The sequence below is a fragment of the Halichoerus grypus genome, chromosome 9, assembly GCF_964656455.1.
Source record: "Halichoerus grypus chromosome 9, mHalGry1.hap1.1, whole genome shotgun sequence".
NCBI lineage: Eukaryota > Metazoa > Chordata > Mammalia > Carnivora > Phocidae > Halichoerus > Halichoerus grypus.
The window spans coordinates 116,837,661-116,857,882 of NC_135720.1; the positions used below are offsets into that span (position 1 = coordinate 116,837,661).

Genomic DNA, 20,222 nt, shown 5'->3' on the forward strand with positions numbered 1-20,222 from the left:
CCCATGACCGACTTTCAGCTCCAGGCTGAGGGAGGCAGAGAGGACCCAAGGCCCTATCTAGGTCACCCCAGTGGGTCATCCCACCCCTGCGGCATACCACACAATTTTTCCCTGCCCAGCAGCCTGGCAGGAAGGAAAGCCCAACTTCTGAACCCGGGGGGGACTCCCACTCTCTGGGTCTTCATTTCTTTTCTTTTCTTTTTTTATTTTATTTTATTATTTATTTTATTATTTTTTTATTTTTTTAAGATTTTATTTATTTGCGAGAGAGAGAATGAGAGACAGAGAGCATGAGAGGGAGGAGGGTCAGAGGGAGAAGCAGACTCCCTGCTGAGCAGGGAGCCCGAGGCGGGACTCGATCCCGGGACTCCAGGATCATGACCTGAGCTGAACGCAGTTGCTTAACCAACTGAGCCACCCAGGCACCCCCTTTTTTTTTTTTTTAAAGATTTTATTTATTTATTTATTTATTTGACAGAGAGAGACAGTGAGAGAGGGAACACAAGCAGGGGCAGAGGGAGAAGCAGGCTTCCCGCTGAGCGGAGAGCCTGTTGCGGGGCTCGATCCCAGGACCCTGGGATCATGACCTGAGCCAAAGGCAGACCTTAACCAACTGAGCCACTCAGGCATCCCTGGGTCTTCATTTCTGACTCCATATTTGTGTGTGACTCTGTGTCCAGAAGAACTTTCCTGAGGAGAGAGGGTGCTTTTCTCTTTCCAGCCCATCTAGCTCATGACCCTCCCCTCATCATTCACCAAGAACGTATATGAGAGCTGGCTTGTGAGTCCTTCACTCGCATCCTATTCCTGGTTTTAAATTTTCTTTCGTCTCTTCAATTCCACTCACTGAGAGACGGAAGCAGATAGAACGGCTGGTGGCTGGACAAAGGAAGAAAGTCAGAGTTCACTGAGTGCTTACTCTGCCAAGTGCTATGCTGGGTGCTCTGATGTAGCTTCGGCCTTCTATTCTCTCGTGGCCCCGTATGCGGGGGGGTGGGCGTGTCTTCATGGGGAGACGAGGCTCAGTAACTGACTCAGGCTGTACAGTTAGGGCTGCTGGGGGGGCCTGGGATCCGGCAATTTGGAGCCCTGACGCCCGAAGGTCTGGAAGTCCTTTGGCTGTGATTCAGGTGCCTGAGAATGTGGCCCTTCCCAGACTCTCTCTTGCAGGCTGCAACAGCAGGAACAGCAGGAAATCTCACCTGAGCACTTGAGGTGCAGGACTTCCCCATTGGAATTCCCAGAGTCGGAAATTCCCATGCCCTGAGGGAGAGGTAATTAGGTTCAGGCTCCAGTTTCCTGGGGGAAGGGCCTATTTGCCCGGGCTTTGTTATATGCAGGGTCTCCTGAGCCCCAGTAGTCCCCCGAGTGGGAACTGTGTTCAGGGATCTTTTTTTTTTTTTAACTTTTATTTGTATTTATTTTATGGGTTCAGGGATTTTTTTATTTTTAAGATATATTCATCTATTTGAGAGAGAGAGCGTGCACGTGCGAGTGAGCCGAGGGAGGGGCAGAGAGAGAGGGAGAGAAGCAGACTCCCAGCTGAGACTTGGGGGCTCCATCCCACCAGCCTGAGATCATGACCTGAGCCAAAATCAAGAGTCAGATGCCCACTGAGCCACCCAGGTGCCCTAGGTTCAGGTTTGTAGAGAGAGGACTTTAGGGAGTGGCCTCCCACCCCCAAGGAGAGGAAGATGCAGAATTAATTCCAAGAAAGAGACCCTGTTTCTTTTTTAAGCACATTTTATTTCTCGCCACTGACCAGTAGGGCGGTTACAGACATAACTCCCCTGGGGAGCAGAGGTTCAGCGATGTAGCGACAGTCAGTCACCAAATCAGCATTATTTAGATAACTGGATCAGATAAATATTTTTGAAAAACGTAAGCAAAAGGAGGCACAGAGGCCAGGAGGCCAGGTGGGAACAGCCTTAGAGTTCAGCTCCGTTTTCACAGAAAACATGTCTGAGCCAAGGCAGCCCCTACATTTGGTCTCCCAGGACACCCCAACCTCCCAAATAAATACACATTCATCAGTAAATAAATAAATAATAAATAAATAATAAATAATCACAAGTGCAAACATAAATAGAGAGAGCTGGCCCCATGTGGGAGGGGCTGGGCTTTCCTTCTCAGGAAGAGTCTGGAAACATTTAAAGAAAGGGACCCCTGAGGTCCACTCATGTCAGGTTCTAGGTGAGATCTTCTCAAGGGATGTTCTGAAGTGTTCTAGCCAGAACTAAAGGTTCCCTGACCCCCACATTCCAAGTGTTCCAGGTTGCGTTCAGGGATCCAAACCTGAGATCTCCAGTGAGCGCTGGAAGCCCCAGTTTGCATTCTTGGTAGGGGCCAATGCTCCAGTGTCCGGGTCACACATCCCTGGATCTTAGGTTTCTAAGTGTTGTTGTTTAAAGTTCTAAGCTTGGGGCCCAGCCCTGAGCCCCTAATTCTCTTTCTAAGCCAGAAGGGGATGAGGGGGGTCAGAGGGAGTAGATAATAAAGGGGTTGAGGTGGGCAAGGATGGACGTCCCGCCCCCTCACAGGGCAATGATTCCAAAGTAGACCTGCCCGGACTCGGCAAAGTCGAGATAGTCAGGCAGGTTGATCTCAGCGCTGAGTCGATCACCCTTCTCCAGTTGGAAGACCCCTCCCAGGTAGATGGGCTCGTACCAGGGCTTGGCCTCAGTCCCCTCTGGGGTCTCCCTTTGGCAAGGGCTCTTGATGGCAGAGAGGAGGTTGACCTTGGTCTGGTAGGAGACGGCGAAGCGGCTGATGGTGTGGGTGAGGAGCACATGGGTGGAAGGGCATCCTTGGCCCTTGAAGAGGACCTGGGAGTAGATGAGGTACAGCCCGTCTGATGGCACTATTAGCTGGTTATCTGTCAGCTCCACACCATTGGCCAGGAGGGCATTGGCACGCCGGCTCAGCCACTGGAGCTGCCCCTCAGCTTCGGGGTTTGCTGGAGGGAAGGAGAGAAGGAGGGAGGCGTGAGTCAGTGTGACCCTGTCAGTTCCACTCTCCACATCCTGGCCCTCAAGTTCTGCCCACCCCCCCACATCCGGTTCCTGTCCCCTCTGTCGGTCTTCCCACATCCCATCTGGCCACGAGGTTCTGAGTATCCCCCTCAAGGCCAGCGAGTCCTTCTCATACCATCCAAGGTCTGTCTCCCCTCAGCCTGAGTTCAGCCCCCACATCCTATCCCCCCACACCCTATCAGCTTCACTGCCCCCCGCTGAATCCTCAGAGCTCTTACCTACAACATGAGCCACAGGCTTGTCACTTGGAGTTCGAGAAGATGATTCTGAGGAGGAAAGAAGAAAGACAAAGGTGAGACCCTTAAGCTTCCTGGGAAAGATCCTGCTACTTTGACCTCCATGCCTTCTCCCCTCAAACCAAAACCCTGAATTTCCCGCACTGCTGCTATCCCAGGACCAACCCCCACCCCCACCCAAGCCCAGAATCAGGAGAAAGGCTTTGGAGACACTTACTGACTGTCTGGGCCAGAGGGTTGATTAGTTGGAGGCCATCTGGGAGCTGTTGGAGAGAAGGAGGTTTAGCATCAGAGCAAGTCGCCCCTGAACGAGAAACAGCCAGGCTGCTTCGGTAGCTCGTGCTCTAGTTTTCTCTCACCATTCAGTCATCCCCCAGCACTCTCACTGAGTGTCCTCCACGAGCCGGACACCCCATCTTCATCTTTCCTTATCTCTTTCCTCACATCTCTCCTTATCTCTCTCTCATATCATCCACATCTTTCTGTCTCACCATCTTTATTCATATCACTTGTTCTGTTCCCATCTCTCTCCCCACATCTCTCCACACATCTCTCTTTCCATATGTCTGCGGGCTCATTCGTTCATTCAAGAAGCATTCAGTGAGCACCTTCTGTGGGCTCCCTCCCTCTCTCTTCCCCCATCTCTCTCCATGTCTCTTTCTGCCTCCCCATCTTTCTCCACGTTTTCTCTCTCACCGGTCCCCATCAGCACACCTCTTTCCCCGAACCCCCGAGAATGAGCCGAGTCTGGTGGGGCACTCACCTCTTCCCTCTGGGGGCCGATCACTCCGAAGTGCAGCAGGCAGAAGAGCGTGGTGGCTCCTGCAACGAGGAGGAAGGAGACGAGGCTGAGGCACAAGAACCTTCTGGAGCCCTGGGGGCCCCCTGCCTTCTTAGGGAGTGCCTCCTCGGCCAGCTCCACGTCCCGGATCATGCTTTCAGTGCTCATGGCGTTTTTCCCAGAGGGGCTCGGGTCCAGCTGGGAGATGGTAGAGCCCTGGGGCAGTGTGTATTAGAGGGAGAGAATCGCCTGGCTGCTTGTCTGGGGGTGTGTCGTCTGAGAGGTTATTTCCAGGGGGTCTGCAGTTGCTTCTCTCTCTCCTGGCTGGTGCCCTGGTGTCCTCGCTGAGGGAGCTTCTGCTGGCTGGGTGTGCAAACAGCTGCATTTATATACCCATGGGGTGAGAAGAGGGCGGGGAAAGGCTCTCATTCAACCAGCGGAAAACTTCCTTGGTGGAGAAACCCATGAGCTCATCTGGAGGAAGCGGTAGTGGGCCCTACACCTTCTGTCTCGGTTTCTTCTCCATCGCGGGGGCGGGGGTTTGGAAAGTTGGGGACACCCAGGCATCAGGGATACTTCCTACCCTCCCCGCTCGGATTCTGAGGGGGGCTTGCTGGGCCAGTTACTGTGGTGTATGTAGGACCCTGGAGGCTGGACCCCAGTTTCCCTCTGCCCCCAATTCCCATTCCCTCTTTTTTTCTTTTTTTCTTTTTGAGGCTCAGGTCTGTGGCCTGTTTTCCTCTGATTTCCAGACTGGACTTAGGTAGGTGTAGAGCTAGACGTGGGAGGGGCTTCAGAAAGCCATCGCCTTGATGGGGAGAAAAGGTGGGGGGGAAACTATGCTGGGTCCTGAGACATGTGTTTGGGTCCCTGGGGGAAAAAGGAGCTTGAGAGAAGGGAGCTTGAGGCGGGGGATGTGGATGGGGTCTCTGAAAGGGCTGGGGAGGGGGCGGTAAATGGCAGGGACACGCTTGGGACAGCCCCAGTGGGAGCGAAAGCAACCTTGGGAATTCACGAACCCCATGAGGGCAGGCCTTCTCCTTTCATTCTGACCAGGGACTCAGCAGTGTTGGTTTCAGTCTTGGCTTCCAAGGGAATCTGAGGCCCTGAGTTTTGCATGAAGGCCCCATCTGTCAGAGCCCCTGTGTGTAGCCATGTATCCCAAAGAACTCTAGTGCCCTCCAGATTTCTGGAGATAGCCCTAGCCCTCAGAGCCCCTCTGTGTGACCGTGTCTCCTGAAACGTCTCCTGTATTCCCCAGCCCCCCAGCCTTGGGGGTCTCCCACTCCATTCTTCCAGAGGGTCCCCATGTCCACCCCCATAGTCCCGAACACCCTTTGGTGTGGTCACTTCTCCCCAGAGGACTCCTGTAACCCCCATTCCTCAGAGCCTCTCTACACGTGGCCATATTTGCCAGTGGTCCCCTGACTTCCACTCCTCCAGATCTTGGACCCCCATTTTACCTTTTTCTTCCCAGCTTATCCTTTGGTTTCCCTGCTGTGGTCTGGCTGCCTCACCCCTGTGATTCCGCCACATTTCCCCAGAGCTCCTAAGGCCCCTTCATCTCCTTGTAGTCCACAGTTCCTGTCTCTTCTGAGGCCCCTGTCCTCCTTCCGTTTCTTAGAGACCTGGGAAATTCTCCCCTCCCAGACAGACAGACAGACATAGACAGTATTTCAGAGAAAAGAGGTTTATTGGGCTTCATCGAAGGTGCAGATGTCTCCTCATGGGGTGTTTAGTCAAGCAGTGGCTGGATCTGAAGAGTCTTTTGCTTCCTTCTAGAGCTCCCCGGTGTCTCAGCCCCACTTGTCTTCTCATTCACTGTGTTATCCTTATGCCGATGTTCTCTTGCTCTTCATCTCTTGGGCATATTTCTCTCTCTTCTGGTGGCCCTCTGTTATTCCCTTCCCTCCATCCTCCATAAATAAATAATTTAAGTTTTTCCCTGCATAAATAATTCCCCCTCCCCTGCCTCTCTGTCATCCTCCCAAGCTCCTCCCGGTGTCTGACCCCTCCATATCCAGGGCTAGGTCCTCCTTTGATGGCAGGACAGATGAAGAGCTCTGGGCAGGAATTTCTAGGCAGACTTGAAATCCTCAGCCTAGCATTGGGTTTTGCTGAAAGGAGGTATGGTCCCCTGGGGTGCCTAGAATTCCTTCTTTGGAAGCGCCAGGTAACACGAGCAGGGGAGACTTGAGGCTATTGAAGGATCAAAAGAGAGGTGCGGTGACCCTTGAAGTGGTCAGAATGGAGGCAAAATGGGGAGAAGGTCTTGAAACCAATTATTTTTCTTTCTGGATTTTTCTACAGAGCAAAGGCTCCAAAGAAGACACTACTGGGGCTGAGGAGTAGGTGGGAGACGCCATCTGTGTGAGTGGAGAGCTGATCTCCCTGGGTGAGCAGGAACACAGCTCCCTGGTACACGGAGCGCACCCAAGGTCCCTGTGGCCCTGGGCACACGGACTTCTGAGCGCTGAGGAGAGGCACGTGGAAGGGGTACTGGGAGGAGAAGAGCTGGACCTCATGGGCCAGGTAGAGAGGGGTGGGGGTGGCCTTGGGGAAGCAGCCTTCCCCAGAGAAGACCACCTGGGAGTAGACAAAGTAGAGGCCACTGGTGGGGACCAGGAGGGAATTGTTGCTCAAAGAGAAGCCATGGCGGAGGAAGGCACGATCCGTGTTTGCTCTCCAGCGTAGTGAGTTCTGGGTGCTGGGGTCTCCTAGGAAGAGCCAGAAGGGATGGGAGAGGTTGAGAACCTGGGGGTCAGCACTCTTAATCCCTGAGGATGTAGGTGCTGGGTCGAGTTCCTGGGGGATGGCTGGGAGGACAGATGGGAGTGGGATACCTCTGTTCTGGGGGGTGGGGGGAGCTGGGGGAGAGGTGCAATAGATGCTTGGTCCCTTGAAGGGGGTGTAGGAGGAGAGCTGGGGGTGACATGTCCGGGCAGCCAGGTGAGGTTTACCAATAAGATGAGCAGCAGGTTTGAGGGTGCCTGGTGCGAAGTGCTTCTGAGGGTGCTGGTAGGCAGTCCGGGCAGCTGAGGGTGAGCTGCCCACACCAGGAAGCCCCTAGGGGACAAGAGGGTGGAGCATGGCTCTAGGGCCCAAAGTTTGGCGGGGCCACCCCTGCAGCCCCCATTCTCCTGCTGCCTCACCTGGGCCTCAGGCGGCAGGGCCAGCAGCAGCCCCAGAAGGAGGAGGAGGGGGGCGCTGCACACCCTCAGGAGGTAGAGCCGTCCAGGTGGTGTCATGGGGAGAACCTGCGGGGAGAGAGACAGTGAGCGGGGCGGGGCCGGGGCGGTGACGGGCCTCCTGCCCGCGGAGACAGCCACGGGAGAGCCAGGGCCACAGAGGAGAGAAGGGGACAAGGTGCAGGCCGGAAAACCCCAATGTGAGCAGGGGGGCACAGAAAGAGAAACAGACACGAGAAGGGAACAGAGAGGGATCGTGGCAGAAACAGAGAACGTGTGACAGAGACAGAGAGAACAAAGACTGGCTGATGAAGACTCCGAGAGAGGGGAACAAACCGCTCGGAACCCACCGAGGCCCGGGCCCAGGCAGGCGGCACGGGAGGGGCCGCGGCGCGGGCGGAGGGGCGGAGTGCCCAGGGGAGTCCAGCGCCGGGCAGCCCGAGGAGGAGACGGGCCGGGAGAGTCTCACCTGCTGTGCGGGGCCCCTGGGCCTGGACGCCTGGGTCCCTTTATAGAGGAAGCGGCGGTGGCAGCGTGGCGGCGTGGCAGGCGGCGGGCGGGTTCTAGGCCCCGGGCTGGGCCCCGGGGAAGCCCCCAGGGCTGAGAAGATGCTGCCGTTTCAGTCGAAGGCAGGAAAGGCTGAGGCCCAGGAGTGAACCACAGGCTGGGGGCTCAGACGACTGAGTTCTGGGAAAGGGAGCGGGGTCAGGGGAACCGTGGGCTGGGAGGGCCAGGGAGCAGGGTCAGGCTTAGGAGTTCCAGAGAAGGGACAGTCAATTCGGGGAGGAGGGGGTGGGGGAGCAGCTGGGGCGTGGGCTGGAGGCCCGGTTCCCTGAAGAGCGATTATATATAACACCTCTGCACCCTTGGTTGATTACAGGCTACTCTCTGTGCCCATTTCCTCCTCTTCTACCCCCATCCTTGTCCCAAATGGTTCAAGTCACCCTCGTCCCAGTATGTGTACTTTCCTGGTCGTCTGGCAGGTTTTCTATCAAGAAGTTGCATTATATACCCTTTTGCCCTGGACATTCTGGTTTATGCTTGTCGTCCTGGTGAAAATGTTCATGGATCTCCCTTTTGTTATCACAAGTGTCCTGGATGGGAAGATAAATATCATGGTTCCCCTACTGAGAGATGTTGCCATGCACTTAAGTATGCTGAGGTCTCATCTCACTCCTGAAGGATGTCCTCAGGTGGCCTCCACAGATCAGATTTATTATTTTTTTAAAGATTTTGTTTATTTATTTGTTTATTTGGGGGGGGAGGGGCAGGAGAGGGAGAGGGAGAATTCCAAGCAGACTCCCCCCTGAGCAGGGAGCCCGATGTGGGACTCGATCCCAGGACCCCGGGATCATGACCTGAGCCGAAGGCAGACGCTTAACTGACTGAGCCACCCAGGTGCCCCAGGTCAGATTTATATAACCCCAAACAAACACAAACTCTGGGATCGAGGAATGTAGCAATTTCCAAAGCTCTCTACAGGGAAGGCTTTGGAATTTCACACAGGAGGAGCTTGAGGGTGGTGAGCTAGGGTAGGGTGGGGACAAGCAAAGGACTTATCTGGAAGCTGCGATTGCAGAGCCAGAATACTGTTTAAGATTTCCCCCTTTTAACTTAGGTACAGTAAGGCGCACGTCTCTTAAGTTTACAGCCTGGTGAGCTTTTCCATCTGTTTATAGCCATGTAGCCACCACTCAGTTCAACATATTTTCAGGTCCCCAGAGGGTTCTCTCATGCCCCTCTCCCAGTTGATACCCTCCAAAGATAACCAACCACTTTCTGACCTCTATCACCATAGATTAGTTTTTCCTGCTTTTGAATGTCTTATAAATGAAGTCACACAGAATGTACTGTTTGGGTTTGGCTTCTTTCACTCGACATGATCTTTCTGAGATTCATCCATGTGGTTGCATTTATCAGTATTTTTTTTTTTTTTATCATGATGTAAGTTTATTGTGTGAATATACTCTCTTATTTACCCATTTTTCTGTTGATAGACGTTTGGTTTGTTTCTAGTTTTTGGATACTATGAAAGATGTTGATATGAACATTCTTAAAAATGAGGCAGTTTTTTTTTTTTTTTAAAGATTTTATTTATTTATTTGACAGAGAGAGACACAGCGAGAGAGGGAACACAAGCAGGGGGAGTGGGAGAGGAAGAAGCAGGCTCCCCGCGGAGCAGGGAGCCCGATGCGGGGCTCAATCCCAGGACCCTGGGATCATGACCTGAGCCGAAGGCAGTCGCTTAACCAACTGAGCCACCCAGGCGCCTGAGCCAGTTTTTACTTAATTTGTAAGTTAAAAAAAAAGGTTTCTAAAGATGATTTTATCCATGTTTCAGAAGATTGAGAAAATTGGCCATCTCAAATCTCATGATTATTTTTATTGATGTTGGTATGCTTTCATTTTGAGGGTTTTGAAAGGCTAAAGCCCTTCCCTCCCCCCCCCCCCCCGCCACCGTGGCATTGGGCATATGGCTGTTCTCTGGAAAAGCGTTTCTGAGTGGTCTTGGGGTCCTGTGGCACATAAGTAACATTCAGGGTGTGTATGAGCCATTTCTCCTGCTTTCCTCCCCTTTCTTGAGGCCCTTTGCCTTTCATGCCTTCCTAGGCTGATAAGACTACTGTTTCTTTTCATTCTCCTTCCACCTCTTTAGCTTTCTCTCTATTTCACAAACGTTTATTGAGGACCTTGTACAAGGCATTGAGGATACAGATGTGAAAGACAGTTCCCATGCCCTCTGGGAACTCAAAAACCAGCATGGAAGACAGGAAAGTTAGCAGATAATTAGAATAAAGTGTGACGGTGGCCTTATGGCAGTCCATAGAAAAGTCATTGAACTTGGCCTGGGAGAGGGGTGTCAGGCATTAAGTGTTGAGAGAGAGCCTGAGCAGGGCGGGACAGTGAGGGAGAGAGTCTTAAACAAGCTCCATGCCCAGGGCAGAGCCCTATGTGGGGCTTGACCTCAGGACCCTGAAATCATGACCAGAACCAAAATAGATAGTCAGGTGCTTAACCGACTGAGCCACCCAGGCAGTCCTTCACTAGCACTTTAGAATCACTTGGCCATGTGTGGGGCACCTGGGTGGCTCAGTCAGTTAAGTGTCTGCTTCAGCTCAGGTCATGATCCCAGGGTCCTGGGATCGAGCCCCACATTGGGGTCCCTGCTCTGCGGGAAGCCTGCTTCTCTCTCTCCTCCCTCCCTCCCCCCGCTTGTGTCCCCTCTCTCTCTGAGTCTCTCTCTGTCAAATAAATAAATAAAATATTAAAAAAAAAAAGACAACCTTGAAAAACTTGGATTTGGGTAAACTCAATGGTCTCATTCTTGGGGCTTTCTCCTAGGTCGCCACACATGGCAGGAGAGTCATGTCACTAGAAGAGGCCTTCTGCTCCTCCTGGCCATTTAACCTGAGAGAGCCCTCAGTATTTCTCAATCTTTCTTTCTTGATTCCCTGTTATACTCCTGCAGGGGATGTTCTAAATCTCTGTGCCTCTTACACCTCTTTACTCTCAGTTGGTGAAGCTGTCCTGTATTTCATTGAGCTTAAGGCCATCCGAACTGATCTCTTCACTTCCTTCTTTTTCCTTCACTTTATTTACAGTTTGGGTACAAATAGAAGGAGCAGAGATGAGGCTTGGGAGTTAAGCTGAGAACACATTCTGAAGGATTTATTTATTTTTTAAAGATTTTTATTTATTTATTTGACAGAGAGAGAGAGAGAGCACAAGCAGGGGGAGCGGCAGGCAGAGGGAGAGGGAGAAGCAGGCTCTCCACTGAGCAGGGAGCCTGATGCGGGGCTCAATCCCAGGACCCCGGGATCATGACCTGAGCGCCCCCATTCTGAAGGGTTTAAAACCAAGAAAAGAAGTTTGGATTTCATTCTAATTATGATGGGGAATCACCAAAATTTTTAAGCGAGAGAGGGACTCATGCAGATTGGTACATCAGAAAAATGAGTCTGGAAGCTGCATGAAGAATGGTTTGGGGTATGGGACTTGAGGGGCTGGAGGGAAAAGCAGAAGGTGGAGACCAGTTAGGAAAGTTGTGCAATAACCAGCAAGGAGATGACAAGAGCTTACATTTACATTGAGGCAGCAGCAGGAGGATGGAAAGGACGAGAGTTTCTAGGCAAAATCTAGGGGTGGGGCTGAGCAGATGTGATGGAGGAAGAGTAGCCACCGATGCCTCCTTTAAATATCTTGGTCTAGTGGCGCCTGGGTGGCTCAGTCAATTAAGCATCCAACTCTTTCGGCTCAGGTCATGATCTCAGGGTTATGATATTGAGCCCCAAGCCCCGTGTTGGGCTCTACGCTCAGTGGGGATTCTGCTTGAGATTCTCTCTCTCCTTCTCTCTCTGTCCCTCCCACAAGCTCTTGCATGTGCTCTCTCTAATAAATGAATAAATCTTTTTTTGATTTCATTTTATTTATTTGAGAGAGAGAGAGAGATCATGAGCAGGGGAGGGGTAGAGGGAGAAGCAGACTCCCCGCCAAGCAGGGAGCCTGATGCAGGGCTTGATCCCAGGACCCTGGGATCATGACCTGAGCAGAAGGCAGTTACTTAACTGACTGAGCCACCCAGGTGCCCCTAAATAAATAAATCTTTAAAAAAATATCTTGGTCTATAGCTTGGCTTCTTCTTATTCTTTTAACCTATGGTCTCTTATGTCACTGTTGGTTTCCCTCTTGGGCCCTGCTCCTTTTCTTTCTCTGTGTCTCTCTTTCTCTGGGGTTCCTTTTCCTTCCTGTTGTCTCTTTCTGCCTCTCTAATGGTAGGAGCTGATGGACTAAGCGACCTCAGTTATATTAAAATATAAAACAGTGTTGCAATTAACGATGAGAAACCAAGAAAGGGAGAAACTTAGGTCAGAGGAAGACAGGGCATTGAGGAACAAAAAGGGGAAGGTGAGAAAGAGTGACAGGGAGACATGAGAGACAGAGAGGACGGAAGGGCAAGAACTGGGCTGAGGCTCAGTGTCACAGGCGTTTGTGATGTGCTGAAGGACGCTCCTTGAGATGGGCCAATCTTGGTTTCAATCTCAGTTTCGGAGGTTGTGTGAAATTCAGTTTCTTTCTTGGAGAGGCCAGCAGTTGGTTTGGGGCTTTCCCTGGGTGGGAGGAGTGATGACTAGAGTCCTGAGCCCCAAACTCAGGGAAATACAGTCTCTACAGTGGGCTCTGTGGAGAAACTAGTGAAATTTCTGAGGCCTCTAAATGAGATTGAAATGACATTAGCTTCAAACTTGAACTTAGCCTCAGAACGTATATTGGGATTTAATACTAACTTTGAACCTAACTCAAATTTAACCTCAACCCAAATCGTAACTCAAACTACCCAACCCTAACCTCAAATCTAAACACATTCCAATAAATAAACCTGAAAATAAACTTATCCTCTAAACTAAACCAATCTTGTTTCCTACAGCTAATTTTGAAATCAACTCATCCCCACCCCCGACTCTATAGTTAAACCTGACTCTAAAGGTAAATCCAATCTAAGCCACAAATCTAAAGATGAGCTTTCTCCTGTTTTATCCCATTATTCATCCATGTCTTCGTTTAAGAAGGTTTTTTTTTTTTTTGCCCCCGTTTAAGTTTTTATTGAGTGCCTACTATGTGCTGGGCACTGTTCTAGGCAATAGGGATATAGAGGCAAACAAATCAGACATCCTCGTAAGGCAAGGCAGAAAGGAAATACACAGAAGTCAGTAAGTAGTGCTAGGAGGAAACAATACAGGGCACGTGAGGAGTGGCAGAGAACTACCTTAGACACAGTGGTCAGGAAGTCCCCTCTAAGTGGCATTTAAGCTGAGACCCAAATGACAAGTAAGAGTGACCAGGTGAAGGTGTAGGGGAGAAGCATTCCAGGCAAAAGGAACAGCTACTGCAAAGGCTGGAAGGTAGAAATGAGCTGGGGGTGTTGAGGAACAGAAAGGAAGCTGGTGCAGCTGGAACAGAGAGAGCAGGAGCGGGTGGGGGATGAGGTCAGAGAGAGGAGGCAGGAGCCAGATCACGCAGGACCGTTCAAGGAGAAAGAAAGCATCTGGCTTTTATTCAATCATGGGGAAGACTTTGGAGGGTGTCAGTGTGTGTGTGTGTGTGTGTGTGTGTGTGTGTGTGTGAGTGTATAAGGAGGGAAGGGGGGAGGAGGAGGACAGAGAGGAGTGAGGCAGAGGTGATTGGATTTATGTTTTTATTTTTATTATTTTTTTAAGATTTTATTTATTTATTTGACAGAGAGAGAGCACAAGTAGACAGAGCGGCAGGCAGAGGAAGAGGGAGAAGCAGGCTCCTCGCTGAGCAGGGAGCCCGATGCAGGACTCGATCCCAGGACCCTGGAATCATGACCTGAGCCGAAAGCAGACGCTTAACCCTCTGAGCCACCGAGGCGCCCCGGATTTATGTTTTTAAAAGATCCTGTGTCTAGGGCGCCTGGGTGGCTCAGTCGTTAAGCATCTGCCTTAGGCTCAGGTCATGATTCCAGGGTCCTGGGATCAAGCCCCGCATCGGGCTCTCCACTCAGCAAGTAGCCTGCTTCTCCCTCTCCCACTCACCCTGCTTGTGCTCTCTTTCTCTCGCTCACTCTCTCTCTCAAATAAATAATAAAATCTTTAAAAAAAAAAAGATTTTGTCTAGACTGGATTGTAGGAGGAAAGAATGAAAGCAGGGACATCAATTAGGAGGCAACGGCAGCAATAGGAGAGAAGATGGTGGCAGCCATGAAATTGGAGAGAAGTAGACAAATACGGGATATATTTCAGGGGTAGAATTGACAGGACTCAATGATAGATTGGATGGGTTTTGGGGGGGGTTGTATGATAGGGAAACTGGGAGGGACATGGATTCCAATGAGGTGGGAGAACCAAAAGTTCAATTTTGAATATGTTAAGTCTAAATCCATTGGGCAGACATCCAAGTGGAGATGACACTTGGCAATTGGATAGGAGTCTGGCTTTCAGAGGCAAGGTCAGAGCTAGAGAGACAACATTGGGAGTCATCAGCATGAAGATGGGCATTTGAAGCCGTGGAACTAGAAGACATGCTTTGTCTTGTGCATCCCCCTAACACCTCCTTCGGGGTATTTATGGTTTTTTTCCATCATAATAAATGCTATGTACCTTCCATTCTAAATTCCAGAAGCAGCAACCTCTTGTTTCCAGAAGCAAAACCCTCCAGCCTTTTTCTTCTTCTCCTGAACTCTCACTGGGATCTAACCTCCATGGATTAGACTCCTTACCCCACACGACACTTCTACCAATCCATTTCACAGTATGCTGTGGAGCTCCTCATATATTCAAATTCTCTGTCTCATTTTTGAAAGAGTCTTCCTCTGGCACTGTGAAACCTGGATTTACCCTAATGTTGCTCCTTTTCTCTTTGGTGAAGGCTGCTCTTCCTTCTCTCCAATCTCAAGGGGGAGGGGGCAGAGGAGAGACCACTGTTCAGCACCATTGGTAACCTCCTTTTCTTTTCTTGAAGCCCATGCCTTTTGCATTTGCCATGCTCTTCCTATCTGCACAGCAGTCTTCTCCACCAACATCTTTATCACACTCTTAACAACTTTATATCTATCTCAGTTTTTCTTCATATCTCATCCCCACCAACATCTTTAGAGACTTCAAAACCACACAGAATGGTCTCACACTGTCCTCTCAGTGCTTCAACTTTCTCAGTTACAATAGCTTTCCAGTCTCTTTCCCTGCTCCCGTTTAGGCACCCTTGTGCAAAGTCGTATCTCAGACCTCAGCATCACTTGGAAGGGCTGAATCTTTGAGATCTTGAACTCTGAATTTTCCCTCTCACAACCACCACTCACTTTTCACACCCCCCACTCTTCCCTCCCATCAAATTAGTTCTCCATTCTCACCAAGACTTCCAACCCCTCTTCTTTCCTTGTTTTCCTTGTCCATCTGGTTTAACTTGCACTGCATGGTCAAAAATTTCAACTACATTCACTAGCACTTTGGTTTTTTTTTGGGGGGGGGGGAGAGAGAGCGAGTGAGCAGGGGGGGAGGGGCAGAAGGCGAGAGAGAGTCTTAAGCAAGCTCCACGCCCACGGCAGAGCCCAATGTGGGGCTTGACCTCAGGACCCTGAAATCATGACCAGAACCAAAATCGATAGTCAGGTGCTTAACCGACTGAGCCACCCAGACAGCTCTTCACTAGCACTTTAGAATCACTTGGTGTTCTACCAAGACAACCTTAAAAAACTTGGATTTGGGTAAACTCAATGGTCTCATTCTTGGGGCTTTCTCCTAGGTCGCCACACTTGGCAGGAGAGTCATGTCACTAGAAGAGGCCTTCTGCTCCTCCTGGCCATTTAACCTGAGAGAGCCCTCAGTATTTCTCAATCTTTCTTTCTTGATTCCCTGTTGTACTCCTGCAGGGGATGTTCTAAATCTCTGTGCCTCTTACACCTCAACTTTACCTCTTTACTCTCAGTTGGTGAAGCTGTCCTGTATTTCATTGAGCTTAAGGCCATCTGAGCTGATCTCTTCACTTCCTTCTTTTTCTTCACTTTATTTACATTTCATCTTTTTTTTTTTTTTTAAGATTTTATTTATTTGACAGAGAGAGACACAGTGAGAGAGGGAACACAGGCAGGGGGAGTGGGAGAGGGAGAAGCAGGCTTTGCCAAGCAGGGAGCCCAATGCGGGGCTCGATCCCAGGACCCTGGGATCATGACCTGAGCCGAAGGCAGACGCTTAACGACTGAGCCACCCAGGCGCCCTCTTTTTTTATAATTTAAATTTTAATTTATTTTAAAAGATTTTTTTCATTTATTTGAGAGAGTGAGTGAGAGAGCATGAGCGGGGGGAGGGGCAGAAGGAGAGGCAGACTTGGGGCTGAGCAGGGAGCCTGATTCGGGGCACGATCCCAGGACCCTGGGATCATGACCTGATCCAAAGGCAGACGCTTAACCGACTGAGCCACCCGGGCGCCCCATCTTTCTTTTCTTTTGACTCCGAGGACTCTTTTCTCCTGTCCAATGCAGATCCTCTGTGCTCTGTATTCCACTTCCTGTGTCTTTACCATATTCTTTCCCACCTCAAATCTTCAGTATCTTTCTCTCTTCGTGCACTGTGCTTTCATTGTAAACATGTTCAATTTTCTTTTTTTTTTAAAGATTTTATTTATTTGACAGAGAGAGACACAGCGAGAGAGGGAACACAAGCAGGGGGAGTGGGAGAGGGAGAAGCAGGCTCCCCGCCGAGCAGGGATGCGGAGCTCGATCCCAGGACCCTGAAGTCATGACCTGAGCCAAAGGCCGACGCTTAACGACTGAGCCACCCAGGCGCCCCGTTCAATTTTATTTCTTGAAAATAAAAAAAATCCTTCCCTGGACTCTGTTTTTCTCTCTGCCATTTCATCTCTCACCTTCCTTTTCTGTGTGATGTCTCAAAAGACTAGCCCCCTTAACTACCCACTTTTTTGGGAACTGGTAACATTTTCCTCATCTGTAAAATTCGTGGGTTGCATTAGAGATGACTCTTAGTTATCTTCCATATTCACTATTCTATGACTTTGTACCTACCACCTCCCTTTCCTCACCTCCCACTCATTCCTCAACCTATGTAAAGTGATTTCTGCCCCTCTGGTAAGTGGAAACTGTTTTCTCAAAATTTGTAATTGTCTAGTTCCTGAACCCAAAGGATCTTTCAACCTTCCCCTACTAGGCCTCTTTGAAGCATTAGATGTGGCTGCCCTGTCTCTGCTTGGCACACCCCTCCCTTGCCCTACTTCTCTGACCACTTCCCCACCTCCCTCCTTTATTGATTCCTCTTGCTTCGACCGTCTTCAGGGGCTCTTCTGATCACCCTCTCTAGGGGATCCGGTGCACTTCGAGGCTCAATCTCCCTTAGGAAGGGAATGATGCCCGAATCTACCCCTCCAGCTCACACTTTTCTCTTGAGCTCTGGACCTGCTTGCCAGAAATCTCCACCTGACTGTTATGCTAGCACCTCAAACTCAGCAGGCCTTGTTTGAACACTATTACTCTAGGCAGGTGCACCTCCCATTACCACCTGTAGTTGTTATTTATATATTGTTTATCTCATTAGACTGCAAGTTCTATGAGGGCAGTGACTTTATATTTCTTTTAAACCTTTTGTCTAGCAGAGTGCCCTGCTCCTATCAGGTGCTTAATCAAAATTTATTGCTTCAGTGTCTGAAACTGAATTCCTTATCTTTCCTCTCAGCTAGGTGTCTCCTAGGTTTAGGGCATCATCTTTCTAATCCCCTAGGAACAAAATTCAGGGTCATCCAAGATTCCTCTTCTTCTAAGATTCCTCCCACCGTCCCATCAGTTGTGCTAATGACTTATCCTCTCAAAGTTTTTAAGATCTGTTCCCTCCTTTAACGCTATTTGGAGTTATTCGGACCTAAGTGAAAGCACACAAGTTTTGGAGTAAGATGCACTTAGTGCTAATCTGCTACTTTTTACCTGTGTGGCCTTAAGCAAGTTCAGTAGGTTTATGAGCCCCCCCCCACCCCCGTTTCCTCTTTATAAAGGAGATCCACCACCCACCTTCTGAACAGTTGTTGGCAGGATTACTCCTGTTAGGAAAGGGCTTGACATGGCAGGAATGATCGCTGTTTTCTTCTTCACTCCTCGTCTGTAACCCCCGCAGCACTCTCCTGCTCTCTCCCCCTCTTCTGCACGGCTGCCACCAGTACCGCGGCACACAGGCTGAGGTCCCGGGCCCTGTACCTTGGCCTCCTGCGGGCCTCTCTTCAACACCTGCTCACTCACACCTGTGCTTCGTCTTCCTCAGGACACTCGTCTTTTCCTCAATATACTGTTTTCTGACTCCTGGTCTCTGCTGAAGCCATTTCATTTTCTATGGAGCCTTTCCCGCCACCTCCACCCATAGAAATTCTGCTCACTCATCAGCACCAGTCAAATGCCCTCTCCCGGCTCAGCGCCCCCTCCCCCTTCCGTACCCACTGTGTCTTACTCTCTAATATTTACTCAGCATCATGCCCTGAATGACAATTAGCTGTGGGCCTTACCTCCCCTGTTAGACTGCAAACTTGCAGCAGTTTGGATTTATCTTTGGGCTACTTGTTGCTCAGTTTAACTACACTGAATAGAGTCCCCCCCAGATCCTCTTCCCAACTTAACTCAAACCGGCCCCAAGCTCAATCCCCCAACTGACCCTCTTTGATCTCACTAGTCTTGTTCCCTAATCCTGTTTTCCTAACTGAACCCCAATGCATCATCCTTCCCCGAGAATTGATTCCTCGTTCCAGCTCTCGAGAGCAGATACACACATTCACACCTCCCCAGTGTTTCATGGTAGGCACTGAGTCATCCCTTGGGGATCCCTGGGCCCCCCTCCCTGCCCCCACCACGGTGGACAGGATGCCTGCTGCCTGGCCCCGGGGGGTCAGAGGAAGCCAGGGCCTCTAGGGCTCAGTATTTTTATCAGCCTAGGAAACAAGAGACACAGAAGCGGAAACCCTGTGGTCAGAGAAAGTGAACAGCCCTCACTCAGGGGAACCCCCAACAGGCCTGGGGGCCAGACACCAGGGAAGGACGTTGAAAAGAGGGAGGTTTGGGGGCCAGGGATCAGGGTTTATTTTGCTTTGGTTTTATGTAACTCTTGCAGAGGGGAAATGATGTGCTTCAAAACCAAAGAAAACTCTGCTGGATGGAGGAGCAAATCTGGACGCCAAAGGTTTCTATTGCTTACCTCTCAACCCCCAGCTTAGGGATCCTAACCCCAGCTCCCCCCAACTCCACAGCTGGGCTCTTTGCATGCCACTTCCGAAATCTCCGGCCTGTGAGAGGAACCGGACGCCTGGGCTGCTCACAGCTCGCAGGCTCTTCTCTGAATCACAGCAGCTTCCTCTCACAGATCTTTCTCACCAGCCCTTCCTCCTCCGGACCCTGACAGCTGCCTGCTCCCTGGGAGGCCTCGGGTCTCTTGGCTGTCTTCTCCCAGGGTCTCGTGCCCGCCCATGTTCCCCTGCTCCCGTAGGCTTCCCTCCCTCTCCTCTACTGCCCTCAGGATTCTCCTGAGTAGACCAGGGCTCCAACCCTAAAAAATTCGTTTCTGATTCTTAATATTCTCTGATGTAGACGCGTGCAGACCGCACACGCCAGCACACGCCTGTAACTCTTTGCTTTTTGCAGAGTTCCCTGTTGTGTCCTGGGGGATGGCAGCGGGGTTTGGTACCGTCTACAACTTCCTCTCCCGGTTCTGGGGAGCTCGAGTGGAGCTGAGTATGGAACAGTGAAAGGGATGGCGTCAGACCCTCTCCCTCCGCCCCTCAGTACCTCTTCCTCAACTTCAGGAAAAGATGCCTCTCTGGAAGGCTAGACTGCTGAGAGAGGAAGCCCAGGTGTGGGATGGGGGCAGAAGCTGGCAAGGACTGGGGCCCTGGAGGCGAAAACATTGGACTGAGGAGCTAGCGGGGAGATAGCCTTGGGTGTGGATCCCTGGTTGCCCAAGAACAGACAACCCAGGTTACATAATTTGGCTCTTTCCACCTCCTTCCCCTGCTCCTAATTTTAGCAACCGAAATTCCACTCCCCCACAGGGCTCTTCCTTTGTCCATTCTGCTTCTATCCCATCCTCCCACAACCTCCTCATGGCCCCCAGCTCCAGCTGCCCCCAACTCAGATCATTCAGTGACTCAGCAAAGGGAAAGCCCTGTGTTGGGGGAGGGAGTGTTAAGTGGGGAGGAGGATGTGGTTCTAGCTGGGGAACTGGGGAGAGGAGGGAAACTGGTTTTGTTCCCTTTTTCGTCTCTGTTCACGTCTATTTCTCCAGTCGCTGACAGCACAGTGAGGAGCCCAGTGCAGGGAGTGGAGACTGGTGGGCAAACTGGGTCTTAGGGCTGCCTTTGCGGGTGGGCAAGCAGGGCCTTCTTGGCCCCAGCTGAGAGCCCAGCTTGGTGTGTGCGTGCTGCAGGTGTGTAGGAGCTGCGGATTTTGGCGGGCGGGGTGAGAAAGGAGAGGTCATGTATGATGAAAACC

The 20,222-nt window shown here is 50.8% G+C and overlaps 2 protein-coding genes across 3 annotated transcripts; both read right to left on the reverse strand.

Moving 5' to 3' along the window:
• Positions 1-1,732: 1,732 nt before the first annotated feature.
• On the reverse strand, positions 1,733-4,394 carry TNF (tumor necrosis factor). The gene is made up of 4 exons (XM_036108323.2): positions 4,032-4,394; positions 3,486-3,531; positions 3,251-3,298; positions 1,733-2,956 (listed from the first exon to the last, which is right to left on the reverse strand). Exons 1-4 carry the CDS (start codon positions 4,215-4,217, stop codon positions 2,535-2,537), a joined length of 702 nt encoding a protein of 233 aa, XP_035964216.1. The 5' UTR covers positions 4,218-4,394; the 3' UTR covers positions 1,733-2,534.
• A 1,329-nt stretch (positions 4,395-5,723) lies between these two features.
• On the reverse strand, positions 5,724-20,114 carry LTA (lymphotoxin alpha). Of its 2 annotated transcripts, none has more exons than XM_036108324.2 (4): positions 17,766-20,114; positions 7,202-7,306; positions 7,010-7,115; positions 5,724-6,766 (listed from the first exon to the last, which is right to left on the reverse strand). In XM_036108324.2, exons 1-4 carry the CDS (start codon positions 17,814-17,816, stop codon positions 6,354-6,356), a joined length of 675 nt encoding a protein of 224 aa, XP_035964217.1. In that variant the 5' UTR covers positions 17,817-20,114; the 3' UTR covers positions 5,724-6,353. The 2 variants fall into 2 exon arrangements, with proteins under 2 accessions (XP_035964217.1, XP_035964218.1); XM_036108325.2 differs by lacking the exon at positions 17,766-20,114 and adding an exon at positions 7,707-8,045.
• Positions 20,115-20,222: the final 108 nt, after the last annotated feature.

Excerpts from the sequence above, each read along its gene's own strand:
- TNF (XM_036108323.2), bottom strand. The coding sequence starts at position 4,217 with ATGAGCACTGAAAGCATGATCCGGGACGTGGAGCTGGCCGAGGAGGCA. Across the intron at positions 3,299-3,485 it reads CCCTCTGGCCCAGACAGTCA|AATCATCTTCTCGAACTCCA; the intron begins GTAAGTGTCTCC and ends TTTCCTCCTCAG. Across the intron at positions 2,957-3,250 it reads GCCTGTGGCTCATGTTGTAG|CAAACCCCGAAGCTGAGGGG; the intron begins GTAAGAGCTCTG and ends CCTTCCCTCCAG.
- LTA (XM_036108324.2), bottom strand. The coding sequence starts at position 17,816 with ATGTCAAGCCCTTTCCTAACAGGAGTAATCCTGCCAACAACTGTTCAG. Across the intron at positions 7,307-17,765 it reads TGCCAACAACTGTTCAGAAG|GTTCTCCCCATGACACCACC; the intron begins GTGGGTGGTGGA and ends CTCTCCCCGCAG. Across the intron at positions 7,116-7,201 it reads CCCTGCCGCCTGAGGCCCAG|GGGCTTCCTGGTGTGGGCAG; the intron begins GTGAGGCAGCAG and ends CTTGTCCCCTAG.